The sequence below is a fragment of the Fopius arisanus genome, unplaced genomic scaffold (genome assembly GCF_000806365.1).
Source record: "Fopius arisanus strain USDA-PBARC FA_bdor unplaced genomic scaffold, ASM80636v1 scaffold00005, whole genome shotgun sequence".
NCBI classification, from domain to species: domain Eukaryota; kingdom Metazoa; phylum Arthropoda; class Insecta; order Hymenoptera; family Braconidae; genus Fopius; species Fopius arisanus.
Genome location: NW_011887744.1, coordinates 1,070,038 through 1,087,623, shown reverse-complemented (window position 1 = coordinate 1,087,623; position 17,586 = coordinate 1,070,038). Strand labels below are relative to the sequence as shown.

Sequence of the window (17,586 nt, the reverse complement as noted above, 5' to 3'; positions counted from 1 at the left end):
GCGGGCAGTCTCAATTTGACGAGATACGATAATTGCGAAAATTCTTAACCTAATAAATAATTCTCTCTTAAAAAAAAACAGTGCAATCACGTAAAATCCAATAGTCAGTGAAAAATAATTGATTGAAGAGAATTTAGCGTTTAGCGCAATTTATTTATTGTTATTGCCTGATTTTTGGAGACTGGGTAATGCTTCTCTAGTTTATTCTATTTTTGAAACTTTGAGGTCATGTAGATACCACACATCCCATCAACCAAGGCCATATTTTATATTTTTTCCTGCTATTTAAAATTATCATTTTTTAAATAGTTCCACCAGTGCCGAACAGCTGCAGAGTGGGGATGACATGGAGATGAGGGGAAGGTGATAGTGACCGCCGCGCTGTATCGTGCCGCCTGAGAGAACTTGTCCCCTGCTTGTATCATACCTGAGATTTGAAGGCTAGGAAGTGGTGCCACCAGTGGTTAGAGCTCGAGACTCTTGTTGAGAGACACATGGGATGGAGGTTAAATTTTTCTCGTGGTGGATCATTGTTGTTGCATATTAGTTGCTGAGTATTTTTTTGAGATGGTGAGGAATTGGGATTCTCTAAAGAATCAGGTAGTTCTAATTCTGTTTATTTACAGGGAAAGAATAAAAAAACCAGGAAGGTAGTGCTGCAGAGGTTTGCGAAGATGAAGAAGATGATCAGTCCTAGTGACTCCAGAATGTGCGTAAACAATCAGAATCGTTTCTTTTTTCGTGTTTTATATATTTATTCATGAAATAATTTACACCTCCAGTGTGCAGATTTTATTCCGCTGTTTTAAAATGATATTTATGAGTTTCTATGTGATTTATTAGAAAAGAAGATAAGAGAGCACCTCCCAGGAAGAAAAAACCTGAAGATCCAACAGAAATGAAAGTCAGAGAGGCGTAAGTAGTTTAATATCCAAACGCATCAATCGATAATAAATCTCATTAATATTTTTTCTAAATTTTTTTGTTTTGTTCCCGTAGGCCACAACAATCGTCAGCCCTTTTCTTCCAATACAACACGCAGTTAGGTCCCCCCTATCACATCTTGATCGACACGAACTTCGTAAATTTTTCAATAAAAAATAAACTCGATATAATTCAAAACATGATGGAGTGCCTCTACGCTAAATGCATTCCTTACGTTACGGACTGCGTGATGGGGGAGTTGGAGAAGCTAGGACAAAAATACAAGATTGCACTGAGAATCATCAAAGATCCGAGGTTCGAGAGGCTACATTGCATGCACAAGGGAACATACGCCGACGATTGTTTGGTGAATAGAGTGACACAACACAAGTGCTACATTGTGGCGACTAATGATAAAGACTTGAAGAGTAGGATAAGAAAAATACCAGGTGTCCCCATTATGTATGTATCACAGCATCGATATACCATTGAGAGAATGCCTGACGCCTATGGTGCACCCAAATAATCATTCCGGTGTAAGCAACTATTTTTTATAAAATATATATTGAAGTCTGTGGATAATTGTTTTTTCTTAAGAGAACATTGAATAGTATTTATATTTTAATAAACCCAGCCAATTCGTAGAATTCGTTTCGAATCGCTGGAATTTTCAATTTAATAAGTAAATTGCAAATATGGAAGAAACAAAAATAGATTATAAAAAAAAAATACTGACATTAATGAAAATCAGAGGAAAATCAATAATCAATTGTTCCAAATTCTTTGGATTCCCAATGAATTCTGGCTGAAATATAAATATATCCCCCTAAAATGCAAATGAAAAAAAAAAATAAAATAGGCGAGACCGATTACACCATGGGAATCACCGGTAAGCCATCTGTCAGATTATTCGCGATAAACGAAAATTCCAAGAAAGCCCAATTGTCAATCACTCGGTTGAGAGTTTGGACATTAGAATAAGTACAGAGGTATTATCGGCGAGTATGTTGCGAGAGGCACGGAACCGTATCGTAGTGGAAAGGATGACCCCTAGAGACGGGATATTATCTTTTGACCCGGGGCGACATCGCATATCCAACAGCCGACGGTGAAACATGCCCGATACCCAAGTCCGACTATGATCATCGTTTAGTCTATCCCTCTCTCGCATCCTGTCTCGTTCTCCTCTGCAATGGACCGTAGTAGGAGCAAAAGGAAAACATGAATTCTTCTCTAGTCACCCGGGGTGAGCGTGGCCGGAGTGAGAGGGCTCTATGGGTGGATTATGGATGGTATTATCAGGCTGAAGAAGGAGAGAATGAGAATTGTTGGATTGTATGAGAAACGATAGTCGTTCGACCGGCCTAGGAGGTCCATAACAATAGACCTCACTGTCTCTAACTACGGTTAGAAGTCCACTCGGCATGTCGAGACATTCATTCCTCCATGCCCCAGATGAAAAAAAAATACTCACCAACTTGGACACTCGTACTTATTGCCTTCGAGGGCTTTCGACAGGGTATTGGAAACGATTTTTCATATTGCCGGGTGAATGTCAATGGAAGGGACATAATGGGATTTCATTATGATCGTATTTACCCGGGGGAGAGGCAAATTGCAAATTGATGTTTTCATCCAATCACAATAACTGGCTAATTACCTCGAGTCGTTAAAAATCATTTCCTTTTCACTATTTGTTGAGAAAGCGTTGAACGTTCGAAGGAACAGCTTCGATTTCAAATATTATACTTTATATATTTTGAATCATTAAAAATGTTGATTCAAGACAATTGATAATTCATTCATAAAATCAGGATATGAGAAAAATTATTTGATTACTGAACGAAGAATTTGACGTTTAATTTTTGCAAAGGTGTAAGCGGCCTGGACTATCAGTATTGAAATCACATTATCGCCGGGGAAAAAGTATATTTGCGAAGGTCTTTGAGTTTTGGCAGAGAGAAGATGCCAGGGGAGACTGTCCATAGCGTCAAAGAGGATCATCGGAGGACTGGTTTCTCCATTTGGGACTCATATCTATACGGCATATCCAATCGAAGAGAATAGCCGTGGCGAGAAAGAACTCACGGCGTTAGGATATAGGCATAAGGGGCCCCTTTCCTCCGAGGGAAAAAAAAATCAAATGAAGTATAAAAAAGCACGGGAGGGCTGAGAGAGAGGGAGAGAGGGGTGAGTAAATATGAGGGGGTGAGAGAGGAGAGAGAGGAGCGTTGAGCACGCACGCGGTCATCTCGCGCGCCGGTGCTGTTTCTTGGAAACACAAAAGACCGGCTGATTGGGTGCACGATTTTAGCGATCGGCTCGCGGTGGCGGTCGTCCATCCTTACATCCCCCCTTTCTATTTTTCTCCTTTTTTTTTCCAAACTCTTCGTTATTTTCTCATGAATTCACGAAGGTCTAAAAGCCCACTTGTTGTTTTTTTTTTTTTGGTTTTGGTTTATTTATTTTTATTTTTTCATTCCCTTTTCATGAATTCATCTGCCACAATCATTTTTCTCATCTCAAGGATACTCTATTCATTTTTATGATGAAGCGAAAAAAATATTGATGATCGATGAAATAATGATTATGTTTTGTGATGTTTTTGCGTATTTATTGCAATTTGTTTGGGCTGGGAGGGGGGTCTGGGGGATTTTTTAGTGGGAGTGGAGATAGATGGGAGAGATGAAAATGTTGGAATTGAAACAAATTGTAAAAATGCCATTTTTGTCATTTATTCTCATGATTTTTTATTTTCAACTTCATTGGCGCTCGCACCGCGGCTAATCTCCACATTCCAATCTCCCGTGGACTCGGCATCTCTTTCTTGATCGTGCAAAAATATCGCTCGTATATATATACAAGATTGCGACACGCTTCAGCCCCCAAAGCCAAACATCGGCTGCATTCGCGATTTGCCATTTCCACCGGATCAAAACAATTTTCCGATTGGCATTCCTAGGCTCTTTATCCTGGTACAATGTATCTGACATTTTCTAAGGTTTATTTATGAGACTGAGCGTTACGGAGTTCAGGAGAGATATATAGTATTATCAGAGTCATGCCTGGAGAAAGTCCATGCTGACCGACAAACGTATTAATTAGAAAACTTTTACAAATTCAATGACAATAATTTTAAAAGGAAGACTAAATAATTGTAACGCTTTCGAGATCTCTAAGAGATGAGGTATTGTTCGGTATTTTTGTTGCTGAGGGAAAGTTGCCTTAATGATCAAGGAAAATGTTTAAAGACGACTGACTGAAAAAATTATTAAAAATGCAGGAAACGCGATCAATCGCGTGTGTGCCACCGTCATAATGCCGTCATAATGCCGTCATAATCATAGTGCCTGAAAAAAATTAAATTCCATGGACCGTTGGGATAATTTTAAATGGAGTAACACTAAATTTGCTTGAGGGTGAGAAGATTGATGAAATATCCAGTCTTATTATAATTTTTATTACTACGTATGATCTCCCGTTTTGAAGTGCCAATTAAAAGTGGCCGGACAGGCTATAAAGTTCCAGGCAGGATCAGACTAAAAGAGAAATTTACTTTCATTAATATCATAATTTGTGTTATCTTGAGGAGTGATTATTTGACTCTACGTTTTTGCGGACAGGAATTATTTTATTTTGCGGTGAAAACCGATGGATTTATTCGGAAAATATATTTTGCAAATTTTATATGTTTCACTATCACGTTGCATAATGCATTCTCGACCTCAAATTTTTAAAATGCATTCGAGAGTTTTGATGAAGATAAATGACGTTGAAAAAATATTTTGTTTACAGACATCTGCGTCTGCTGAGATTGGTGGCAAAATGCGTTTTACTTTCGCTTCCCCCTGGGGCTGTGCTAGACTGATATAGCAGCAGCTCGAGAAAATGCAATGCCTTTAATTGTCGGTCAGCATTAGAGACCCAGTGATTTTTTTCACCTCTTTTCAACGTGGGTCTAATCGCAACGATGAAATCTCTTGATCGACACTGAATTGCGATGGCAATCCCAAGAATCGATCACACTGATTATTGCCAGCCTGTTATTAAACCTGAATTGAAAAGAGCAGGATTAAAAATGAATGATTGAAAGGGAGAAAAATTGTATGAAACTTTGTGAGACATGTCGTGAGTTCTTTGAAAAGAGTAAGAATGAATGTGGGACTGGTGGATAAAAGGAGGGCTAACCGGTGGGGGCAAACGGTCAAACATCGCTGAGGAAGCACCGATCATCCATCATAACCGAGAAAATATGACCACTGTTCGACCCAGACCCTCCCTCCACTAGACGTGATTGAAAAGCTGAAGTATTGCCACTATTTTTTCACATTTTTATTCATGACGAGTCAAATCCTTGCCGATACAGTCATACCGATCAACCTATTCCGTCACCCTATTCCACATTTTTCCATTAATTTCCACTGAGATTTTCCCTCAAATTACAGGGGGTACAGGAACGCGGAAAATCTTTAAAACAGAACGTTTTCAAAATAATTCATTAAAATAATCAGCCACGAATAATATAAAAAAATTTTCTTTTAAATTGATGTCAATTGAAAAAAAAACAGAGAATGACATCAGACTCTTTGCGAATTATTCATTAATCATCAATTGCATGAAGAATATTTTTAATAATATTCTTGATGTGAGGGAATCTATGTATGCGTAATCAGAATAAAAATTAAAAAGCGAAATGAGATGATTAACTGATTGGACGTAACTCCGAGACTCTCTCGAGATATATTCACCCGAATAACCCCCAGTAAACTAATTCACTACAAATTAAAGTGGCCCCACAGGCAATTATTGTTATTTAATCGATGTTACCCAGAGAAAATAACGTCTCGATTATACATTTTGTGGAATGGTTGACTAAGCACGCTTCGTCTCATTCAATAAATAGTATTTTATCTGCTGAAATGACTTTTTTATCTAATTAATTGAATTGGACACGAGATTCCAAGGAAGGCACGAGCCCCAACAGTCCAAGAGACCCATCACAAGAAAGAGGAAAAAAAAACAAACAAGATGAAGGAGGGGAGAAGAGTAAACTGAGCACGGAATTGTGGCTTACCGCCATTAATGCGCGCAATAGATACTTTCACCAATTTGTAATCATAAATCAAACGACTTCGAATCCGTCGATTCTACCCGATCACAAAATATCGGCTATTTCCCAAGCCGCAGATGGTGCTCCAAATCTGACCCACTGTTTTTTCAATCCCACACGAGACCATCCACATCTTGAGAAATAAATCAAATAAATACAGTCCATGACCCATGATCGATGATCCATCACTAAAACCAACATAAATCGCCGATCACTTTGTTGCCATAACGGTATTAAAAAAAATAATCCGGGTACCTCTGTATTTCGTCATAAATATACCCCGTGGTCTCTAATGCTCCGCAAGTATATACATTAACTTCAACTTAATTAGCTCGTAATGTATGCTCCCCTCCAAGCGTATCAGCATTCCCTGATTAAATAAACTCCGAATAAAATAAAGCCCCGCGACTCGTAACAATGATGATTTATTTTTAAACCCTACGGTTTTCCATTAATAATTGGCGTTGGCTCTGTCTCTCCTGCTGAATATAATTATCTGAACAATAGCGGAAATAGTCGCTTGACAAATTACACGAAACGAGGTAAAACGCTTAACCAGCTCATGAAAATCATCAATTTGTCCCCCTCCTCCACGTCGCCGTAAAATCAAAATAAATTGACAATCACAATTTATCTACCACCCGCTTGCTTCCATAATCCAGAACATTTGTTAAAGTCAGTGACTAATATCCGGAAGAAACGGTAACGGATTAGTTACAACATGCGGCCAACTTTCGACCCTGCATCGAGAAAACGACGAGACACCTATTCCCCTCAAAGACTGAAAAAAAAAAGAAATACATATATATTTAAAACCACACATATCGACATTACCTCCACCCAGTACCTGTCCCTCCATCACTCGAAATTCCTCGCTCTGTCCATCTCTGTTGGCATCGGTTTGTCCTCTCCCCATCGTCTCCACCACGCATTATTCATCTCCCGGTAGGTTTCTATCCTTCTCATTCTTCTCCCTATTTTTTTTTTCTTTTTTAAAAAATCCACCGGGGGTATCCGCTGGAGGAGTGAAGAGAGAAGTGCTTTACGCACACAGCCAGACAGCCACACACTACACCAAGGAAGACGAGGAAGAAGAGGAAGAAGAAGAAGACGAAGAAGACGAAGTAGAAGAAGAAGCCAGGGTACTACGGTGCTATGGTGCCTTGATTCGGCCATCTTGAATACCTGAGCCTCCGCATTGCTCGTTCCTCGAGGGCAAAAGGTAGAATATCTCCGGCAGAAAAGAAGGCTCTGTTGGGATGTGCCCGCACACTCATGGCTTTAGGTGAGATGGAAGAGTAACTGGGTATGGGTAAAGGAGTGGGAGAGAAGAAAATGATGAATAGAGAGAGTGAGAGAAGTGGAGGAGATTGGTGGAGGGTGGATGGGGATTGTGGGGTCCGATGGATTGGAGAGGGACACCGTCAGGCCCACAAGAGGCCCAAGAATGCTCCTCTTTCTTTTTAAACTCACCAACACGTTCATGAGCAGTGGCAAATCCACACACACCTAGTACACTGGCACGAGAGAACGGGGAGAAAAGGGGGCCCCACTGTACACAGAGGGTACAATCCACCGGTTCAGTCGTGTCGGGTCAGTCCACGGGATAAGTTGACTGCGATCCTTTCTCTCGGTTATTCACACGTTTTTCAAAGTTATTTTGCTCACATCACCGCGTCGTGACAACACCATTCAATAATCAATCATCTATCATTAACTCGTGTATAAAGCATAAATTCCGGATATTTGAGTATTTTATTATTTTTGTTTATTTAGCTTGAGTTAGGTGGTTTAATATATGGTTATGTTGGTGTGCTGTGAGAGTGAGTGATGGTTGTCATTGTTGTGGATTGAAGATTGTTTATTATTGAGATGAGAGATAATGTCTCAGTGAGTTGACACACGGAAGTTGATAAGAGGTGATGGGGGGGATTGATTCGATTTTATATACAACGTGCGATTGTTGGTGAGATGTACCGTTTGGTTGGTGAGATCGGCGATCGACTGTGACGAGTGTCATCTCGAGCGAATTCCGTTGGTTCAGCCGCTTTGATAAGTTGTCCACGACGTGCTCTCGGGGATTTTAACCGGGGGAAAAACGTGATTCAACGATAAAAGAGTTTAAAACGGTGAGGGATAGAGGTAGAGAGAGAGAGAGAGAGAGAGAGAGGAGAAAAAGCGCTGAGGGAAGATATTGGACAGGAGTAAAAAAAGGCCGAACGTCGCTTTGATTCCTAGCGTCAATCTTTATCGTGACTAGAGGTAAAACGTGGAGGTAAGAAGAAGCGTCTCTTGGAGGAGCGGCTGTTGGGCGGTCAGTGCCCCCACCAAGTGCAGTGAGAATTCTCGTGGCGTGTTTACTCGAATTCAGGTGTAATTCAATAATAATAGCCAATCCGGGATGAAGTTCGATGGTGTACGATTGGAGGCAGCTGAGAGTTGAGATAATGAGTGACATGTCTGGATAGACGGTGGAATATTCACAGCAGGATGAAAGTTCGCTTGACAATGACGAAAAAGTGTGAAAGGTAGTGATTGGTAGAATTGGGGATTGAAGACGGGACGGGGTTTGAGGTGAATAGAAATGTGGAGTGACACTAACCTCACCCTGGTCCTGGTCCTGGTGCTGGCCCTGGGACTTATTTCACCAGGTTTTTGCCATGATTATAACCTGGGGACTAACGACAGGGTTATATCGCAGAAGATGGCGAGGCTCGTACCCAGGAGATCACCTATGCTGCCGCAGGATGGTAGTATGGGTCTTGCTATGCAGAGTAGAGCAGTTGATACACGAGTGCAGTTGGGTATTAGAGAGGGTGAGCCAGAGGGTACACTTGTTGGTACGATACCAGTGAAGCCGGACTTCACGTACAGATTTAACGAGCCCCCACAGGAGTTCACGTTGGATCCAGAGAGCGGACAAATTAGAACGGCTAGGGTACTCGACAGGGAGGCCCTACTCACTGATAAATTCGATCTCGTTGTTCTCTCCAGTCAGCCGACATATCCCATTGAGGTGAGAATTCATGTGGTTGATGTCAATGACAATGATCCTGAATTTCCGGAGTCGAGTATAGCTGTGAGTTTTTCGGAATCAGCGGCTGCTGGAACAAAATTACTCCTCGACGCCGCTACTGATAGAGACACACCTGATAATGGTGTTGTCGATGATTATTTCATCGTCGATGGCAATACCGATGGGAAATTTCGCCTCGATGTTACGGCCAATCCCAGCGGTGAAACAACGTATCTTCATTTAGAGACAACTGGTAAACTTGACAGGGAACAAGTTGAATTTTATTCCCTAAACGTGTGCGCGAGGGACCGTGGCAAACCCCCGAGACTCGGTTATTTACTCGTTAATGTTACGGTACTTGACGTCAATGACAATCCTCCGATTTTCCAGCAGAGTGATTATGTTGTGGCACTGAATGAGAGTGCACCCGTGGGAACCAATGTTCTCACGGTACAAGCAACTGATAAAGACACGGAGGACAATTCAAAATTAACATATTATTTGCCAGATAATGAGGGACAGTTTACAATTGATCCGGAAACTGGTACTATCACAACCGCAGAATTACTCGACTGCCCGCAACAAAGTTGCACCGCAACGAGACCCAGTGGTAGTTGTCCAAAGAGTTGTGTAATAACTGTTTTCGCCCGTGATCATGGCTCACCACGTCAGGATGGTAGAACTTATGTAACAGTTAATCTACTCGATGCTAATGATCACGATCCAGAAATAAAATTCAGCTATTTTCCGGCTGAGCCTGGATTTGCAACAGTCGATGAAAATGCCGCTAAAGACTCAATAGTGGCGGCTGTTGCTGTTGTTGACAATGACGAGGGTCTCAATCGTGAGACAAGCGTGGAGATTCGCGCTGGCAATGAGTTGGGCCACTTTCGTCTCGACAATACCCAGAGCTTCGACATAGTGCGGGTTAATGGTAGACTCGATCGTGAAGAAATTCCAAAATATAATCTCACTATTGTTGCAACTGACAAAGGAACACCGCCAAGATCAGCAACGGCATATCTCGTGATACATGTCAATGATGTCAATGATCATGATCCAGTATTTCAACAGAGTGAATACTCGGCTGTGCTGTCGGAGCTGTCGCCAATTGGCAGTTTTGTCGCAAGTATTTCAGCGACAGATGCTGATTCGGGTCTCAATGCCAAAATATACTATGATTTTGACTCGGGTAATGAACAATCATGGTTTGTCATTGATCAGGACACGGGTTTAGTGACAACAGTGGCAACATTGGACCGTGAAATTCAAGGGAGCATTGAGCTGAGGGTGACAGCAAGGGACGGTGGGCCAAATCCGAGGTACGCCACGACACACCTCAGGGTCACTGTACTCGATGAGAACGACGAGGCCCCCAGGTTTGGTCAAAGTATCGTTCAAGTAACATTATCCGAAAATACACCAGCGCACAGTTTGGTAGCGACCCTCGCAGCTGTCGACAATGATCAAGGAACAAATGGAAGTATTGCTTACAGTTTACACCCGAGTGTCCTCAGGGATTATCCAAAGACATTTGCTCTTGATGCCCTCACTGGACAATTGACAACTAAAATTCCGTTAGACAGGGAAACAGTCGCTGATTACCGAGTGCTTGTGGTTGCACGAGATCAAGGAACTCCCCCGCAGTCATCCACAGCTACTGTTTTACTTTCACTCGAGGACGTTAATGACAATGCTCCAGTGTTTTATCCGAGGAGTTATTTAATGCCAATTCCGGAAGACACTGCACCGGGCAGCTCGATTGGAAAGGTCACAGCAACGGATGCTGACGCCAGGGAAAATGCACGAGTGAGATATACACTTGAATCCGGTGGTGAGGGATTATTCACAGTTGATGAAAGAACTGGTGAAATAACTATTCAGGGTTCTCTGCGTCTTGCACAAAAGACCCTCTACGTATTGACTATTTCTGCGAGAGATACGGGGGATAGAGTGGCTGTTAAAAATGCTGTAGTTGAAATTTTGAGACGAGAAGACTTGGAAAATCTAGAATTCGACACGTACAACGGCTACGAGTTTAAAATATCCGAAGACAAGGGTGAGTGCACTGATGTATCATCGGGATACAATAGGGAAGTTGGCTCTGTCCAAGTAACCCACTTCGCTACCTCCAAGGTATCTTATGCAATCGTTTACGGAGATCCTCGTGGTAACTTCAAGATCGATGAGCATTCAGGTGTCATATCAACAGCTGGGTGCCTCGATCGTGAGGAGGTTGCTTACTACAGCCTCCGTGTATCAGCAAAAACTGGTCTAGCGCGGGGAATCACTTCTGTTAACGTGACAGTATTAGATGTTAATGATAATTCACCAAAATTTCCTAAAGGGGAGAAGGGAGATGAGGTACTGCTGAGGGAGAACGCTGCGGTGGGACAGGAAGTCTGTCTGGCTAGAGCAAGGGACAGGGATATCGGTGCTAATGCTAGAATAACTTACACATTAACGCATAATCCTGGTGGACAATTTAGGGTAGCTGAGAACTCGGGTATAATTTATTTGGATAAACCTGTTAGAGCTTCTCCAGGTACGGTGCTAACTCTCGAAGTAACTGCTGTGGACACTGGTGCACAGCCTCTCTCAGCTCAACACCAAGTGAGAGTAACGATTGAGGATGTAAATGATCACACACCAGTGTTTAAATTAACAAGCTATGAAATTTCACTCCTCGAGTCAACACCGGTGAATGAAAGATTCTTCGCACTTCGAGCATCTGACGCTGATCTGGGTGCTAATGGTAGAATCTTGTACAGTGTAACTGATGGAAATCAGCAAGACAGATTTGGTATATTTCCGGACGGTCAATTATACGTTAAACACTCCCTCGATCGAGAGGAGCAGGACTATTACGCATTGGAAGTAACTGCCTGCGATCAAGGTGTGCCCAGTCGAAGATCGGTGGTGCCCGTTGTTGTTCACATAATCGATGAGAATGATAATGCACCACAATTCACTAATTCCTCATTTACGTTTCACATACGTGAAAATGAACCACCGGATACATTCGTTGGTAAACTACTCGCAACTGACAGAGACGTGGGAAGAAATGCAGATCTGACATTCTCATTACCCTCAACCCAACAGGACTTTATTGTTGATCCGAGAAATGGTTTTATCAAGTCTCTTCATATTTATGATCGGGAGGAGTTGGTCGCCAATACAGGTACCAGTCATATCAGTCTAGAGGCAACAGTCACTGACAATGGAATCAGCCGTTTGCGTGATAAAGTCAAAGTTACGATTTATATCGCTGACGTTAATGATAATGCACCGCTATTTCAACGTTTGCCGTATCGTGTACAAATTAGCGAGGGGGCAACAATTGGTACGCAACTCTTGAGGGTTTACACAACTGATGCTGATGAGAAACTCAATGGCGATGTCTTTTATTCCCTGGAGGATGGTAATCAGCATGGAAGATTTGTCATTGACGAGGCAACTGGTCAGATATCCCTCTCAAAAATCCTTGATCGCGAGACCCTCGACAATTACTTATTGACCGTGGTGGCTCACGACGCTGGGTTAGAGGTCAGACTCTCCTCCAGTGCCACAGTGACTATTGAAATACTCGATGAGAACGACAACGCCCCGAAATTTGTCGATAACATGTCCCAGATATCAGTGATTGAGACAACACCAATAAACACTGAATTATTGAGATTCAAAGCCAGTGATGATGACCTTGGGGCAAACTCAGAGTTGACCTTTGGAATATCCGCAGGCAATCGGCGTGATGCGTTTTACATTGACCCACTCACTGGTGCTTTATACCTGAGGAAACCATTGGATTACGAGGAACTTGAAAGTTACACCTTGAACATAACATGCACCGACGGAGGTCATCCTAAGTTGAGCTCAGTAACAACGCTCAGGGTTGATGTGATTGACGCCAATGATAATCCACCAGCTTTTCCCAACACAGCCATCGTACGTCAGATTAGAGAGGGAATAACTGTGAGAACACCTGTGCACTCGGTAACCGCTGAGGATCCAGATTCTGGTGAGAATGGCGCTGTGACTTATGCAATAGCTAGTCAAGATCCTCAGGATGACAGGAGGCACTTTGGAATTAATCCAACGACTGGAGTCATTCACACGTTGCTTCCGATAGACAGAGAAGAGGTCGATACATTTAAATTAGTCGTTGTTGCTACAGACAGGGCGCAGCCACCCTCATCTAGACTATCAGCTGAAAAATTGGTAATTGTAATCGTCGAGGATTTGAACGACAATGCACCACTATTCGTCAGCATGTCAGCAACAGTATTACCCTCCAAGTCAACTCTCAACTACAATTTGGGAAAAGAGATTCCAGTGGCGCGACTTTTAGCAAGAGATCTCGACTCCAGTACCAATGGATTGGTGACGTACGAGCTTATGCGACCTAGTGTAAACTTCTCGGACATGTTCAGAGTTCACAGGAGTACCGGTGTCATAACCATGAAGCTCCCCAAGGGATTAAAAACCATGGAGAGAACTTGGAGATATCAGATTGGAGTCAGAGCCACTGACGAAGCTGTTCAAGCTGAACGTAGATCATCAGAGACTTATCTCACTCTCATTGTACCTGGTGAAAATGATGACAAACCTGTATGGGATCATCAAGGGCCACTCGAAGCCACTGTATACGAGAATGAGCCACCTGGTACAAGTATCCTACGCGTTAGTGCACATTCGCGAAGATCTGGTGTTGATATTGAGTACTATGTGACAAACGTAACTGCTGGTAGTAATGGTGAACAAGTGGATAGACTGTTTGACGTTGATATTAAGAGTGGACTACTGCAAACTTCTGGACCCCTTGATAGAGAGACTGGCGTCGAGTGGTACGAGGTGGAGATTTATGCTGTTGCTAATGGTGGCGAAAGACCCAGTACTTCATTCATCAAGGTAAGAGACTCATATATTTTTTTTTTAAGAACCACCAAGTAGCAAATACGATGCTCTTAGCAGTTTTATTTTACCGCCGTTTTAATTGAGGGAATAATGCGCTCTATGATTCACGATAAAATGTGCGAATCTCGTGAATTTCTTTATTCTTCACATAAACTTTTAATTAACACAAGAATTTCTCCCTCTTCACCTGGTGATCGATATTTACCGCACTCTGCACACTCCGGAGTGATTAATGGTGAAAAACGTTAGGTAATATATGGCTATAGGGTGAAAGTCCTCGCTAACACCCGTAGGAGTCATTACACCATGTAAATGACATGCAAATTTGGCGGCAATGCTTCCGATACATCTCAGGAAAACGAGAAACATTGATCTATGATAGCTGTCACGATAGAATCGTAATCTCATAATCATAATCAAAAGATAGTCCGTGTTGATTTTAAAAGAGACTGTTATTTTTGAAGTTTTATTTTTGCCGAGGCAACCTGGGTGATGACTTTGACCTCAACGCGACGTTTCAATTATTTTCACGTCGTAATCACGTGTACGGGTGTGGGGGATCCGTTCTGTGTCCAAAAGCGACTCGAATTCTCTTCATCATCTTTAAAAACGAATTTTTCGCCAGTGGTCCACACCGGTGAGATCTACCATTGGAGTGGTTACAAAAAAATCTAATAAAAAATGGGGGAAATAAAAAAAAAATATGAGTAGCGTATGAAATAAGAAGAAATGTTAAAAGCGCGTTCCGTGGGTACTCCGGAGGAAATCGATTAGACTCATGTGGTTCGCACCTCGAGGCGTGGTCGGCGTGATCACACGAAATAACTAAATGTGGAGTGGAGGAGTGAAAGAAGTATATGGCGCTGGTAGGCCATGATAAAGAGAGAAGTTGTAATATTGTGGTCCAGGATGGCCCTGTGTTTTACGAGTGACCATCTCTTGGTATATATAACACTCGGGGTGTATAACTCCTGACGTACAACGGAAGCCTGATGACGAGTCCCTTCGGTAAAAGTATAATAAGAATGAAATGAAGTGCGCGTCAAGGAACGGAGAAAAAGACTTTTAAAAAAATCAAGCGGAGAGGAGGGATGGCTTTTTTTTTTTTAACAAAAAAGCCGAGTCGTTTGTGAGGATAACGAGTGGTTACACGTAACTCAAGTTAAATCCATCCTGAGCACGCGATTCTTTAGACTCAAAATAATCTAGATATTTCAGTTGCGATTATATATTTAATTACGAGTGATTGTCGGTGTAAAAACACATCTTCTGTTGAGGCTCATCTCTTCTTCTGGGGTTGTGGAGCACAACTGTGGAGAACAAAGACGAAATAGCCCGCGTGCCAGGAAGTCAAGTCTTGCGGACAGGGGAGTCGGTTTGCCGTTGGGGGCTCGGTGATGCGGTTCGAGAAGGGCTTTATATTGGATGAGAAAAACTTGATCCTACCCGGAGAAGTGAACTCGTACGATGACGAAGAGTTGGGAGGGGGTATGCGGGGGGTATCTCTGTCTATCGCGTGGGACCAAATGGCTCAACCTCTGCTAGCTCTCTCCTTCCACACTTTCTTTCCTTTTTTTTTCTTTTCCTTCATGTACATCTCGACCTCTCTTATTCGATCATCCTGGGGGACACTCGTTCCCTCCATTTTGAGAAAATTATTTCTCCTTCTGGCCCATTATTCGACATCCGCGGCAGAGACTTTTTGCTATTGAAAGATTCTTCATCAATGCGTTGGCAGTCACATGCCCATCCTTTATTTCTCGTAGATTCCCAGAAATTTTATTCTCTCCCAGATTGATACATGAGATTGGCCCATTCGATATTCATCTGACGGATAAGTTTATTGATTGTTACAGCTAGCGGGAAATTTTTTAGTCTACGATCATTTAGGTTTAATCGTTGAATTTCTCCCGCCCTCGATCGACATGAAGAAATATTTGTCTAACTGGTATAGGTGGTTTGTTACTTCTGGTGGATTTTTTTTTTCTTCTTCTGGTCCCGCCTCATTTGCATGTTTTTTTCGTATGGGTTGGCTCTTGAGACAGAGGAAGGAATTATTGGTAATCTGGGGATTCGTTTATCAGTGTTTCTGGTCCACTCTGGTGAACACTGAAATGTAATCAGGGGAGGTGAGGTGAATTTGGCTTCTTTTTTTTTTCTTTTATTTTTTTATCCGAGTTAATGTATGTGTGCACCTTGGAATCTTGTTTCGGTGTGTAGTGGTATGAGAGGAAGAGAGTTCCGCCTACTTATATTGATGTACATATTCCCAACTACGCGTGTTTCGTTTGGATAGATTTTATCTCTGAAAACTAAGCACCACGCAACTACTGTTCCAACGGTAACACACGCTATTGACTCGCACCTATCCTATCGTATAATATAACAACTGCGGAAGGAGTTTCATCTTCCACGGAATCTTGCAAATTACACCGAAATATATTTTATTGAGATTTTTTTTTTATTTTATGCACTTTGTAACTCTAGAGTTAATCTGAATATGAGAAGATGGGATGGTTTTGTTTCGTAAAAATTTGCTATTTTATAGCCAGAATTGAGTTACATAGGGATGGGGGAGGCCAAGTCCCTGGGATGGGAAGAATGGGAAATTTCCGGTTCCGCAAGACGGCTGTTGACCTTTCAGAATTATTTATCGTGAAAAGAAAAAAATCCCACATCAAATTATTACAGTAAATCAAGCATTTGAGATTCATTATTTTTTTCTGAATATATTCTACTATTCTATACCTATTATTCTTCCCAATCGTGAAAGATAGAATACATTCTGCGATAATTAATAATTTTTTTGCTCGAATAAATTGAAATTTCGTGGTGCTGGTTTTTCGGTGCACAGCTGTCACCTGAAAAGCCCTCGACACTGGGTGATCGCTTTGGAAAAAAAAATTACCCAAGTATGAGTAAAATATTGCAAGAGCACTGGTGATTCCTCGAAAATAGGGAAAAAACAAAGCCCTTTAGATTTTTATCAGCGTCAAACAGCAATGGTGGTACGGTTGACCGACGTTGAACAGTTTGATGCGACAGTTTGTATTTCACCATCGGATTCATTCTCGTGCTCCAGGGTGGAATCGTATATAAAAAAAAAAGCACGAGAGTTGGGCATTAAGGCGGTGATGGTACCGAGGGCTGGATGAGGCAAAGAAATATTGGATGGGGGTAGAGGCAAGGCTAAGTTGCGTTTGAGCTCGCGAGGTATGTCCTAACGACGCATGAGCGATGCCAAGACCAGTATGAGATGGCATTTTTCGCGAGGGGAGGAGGCAAAGAAGGACCAAACTCTACCTTTCCCCACCCTTTTCAATATATCCCCTGTGACTAAAGACACACTCTTTTTCTTCACTCAAATCACCAAACATTATCGTTCACCTTTTATCCTCTTTTGCCACCCTCCCGCTGTTTCTCAAATGCACTACCAAAAATATTCTGTTGAAATTACCGTCACAACTTCCACTGATATCGTCATTTTTCACGGACAATATGCACCTCAATTCAAAAAATTACTGAATCCACTTCAGTTCAAAGTACGGAATTTCAATTTCGTTTCATTTCAATTGTAATTTCAACGAGAGCAATGATGAAGGCCATTAGAAGGGAAAGAGTT

At 42.0% G+C, this 17,586-nt stretch overlaps 2 protein-coding genes across 3 annotated transcripts in view; both read left to right on the top strand.

The window, feature by feature from the left end:
• Positions 1–320: 320 nt before the first annotated feature.
• On the top strand, positions 321–5,437 carry Bka (FCF1 rRNA-processing protein Bka). 2 transcript variants are annotated; one of them, XM_011315767.1, is made up of 5 exons: positions 321–570; positions 627–709; positions 844–915; positions 1,000–1,460; positions 4,720–5,437. In XM_011315767.1, exons 1-4 carry the CDS (start codon positions 568–570, stop codon positions 1,448–1,450), a joined length of 609 nt encoding a protein of 202 aa, XP_011314069.1. In that variant the 5' UTR covers positions 321–567; the 3' UTR covers positions 1,451–1,460; positions 4,720–5,437. The 2 variants fall into 2 exon arrangements, with proteins under 2 accessions (XP_011314069.1, XP_011314068.1); XM_011315766.1 differs by lacking the exon at positions 4,720–5,437 and having other exon boundaries at positions 1,000–1,503.
• Positions 5,438–8,738: 3,301 nt separating this feature from the next.
• ft (cadherin-related tumor suppressor fat) overlaps positions 8,739–17,586 on the top strand; it is a 78,934-nt gene continuing 70,086 nt past the window's right edge. The window contains exon 1 of the mRNA XM_011315764.1: positions 8,739–13,958. Coding sequence (XP_011314066.1) covers positions 8,739–13,958 — 5,220 coding nt within the window. The remainder of the gene's footprint in view (positions 13,959–17,586) is intronic.

Excerpts from the sequence above, each read along its gene's own strand:
- Bka (XM_011315767.1), top strand. Across the intron at positions 710-843 it reads AGTCCTAGTGACTCCAGAAT|AAAAGAAGATAAGAGAGCAC; the intron begins GTGCGTAAACAA and ends GTGATTTATTAG. Across the intron at positions 916-999 it reads GAAATGAAAGTCAGAGAGGC|GCCACAACAATCGTCAGCCC; the intron begins GTAAGTAGTTTA and ends TTGTTCCCGTAG.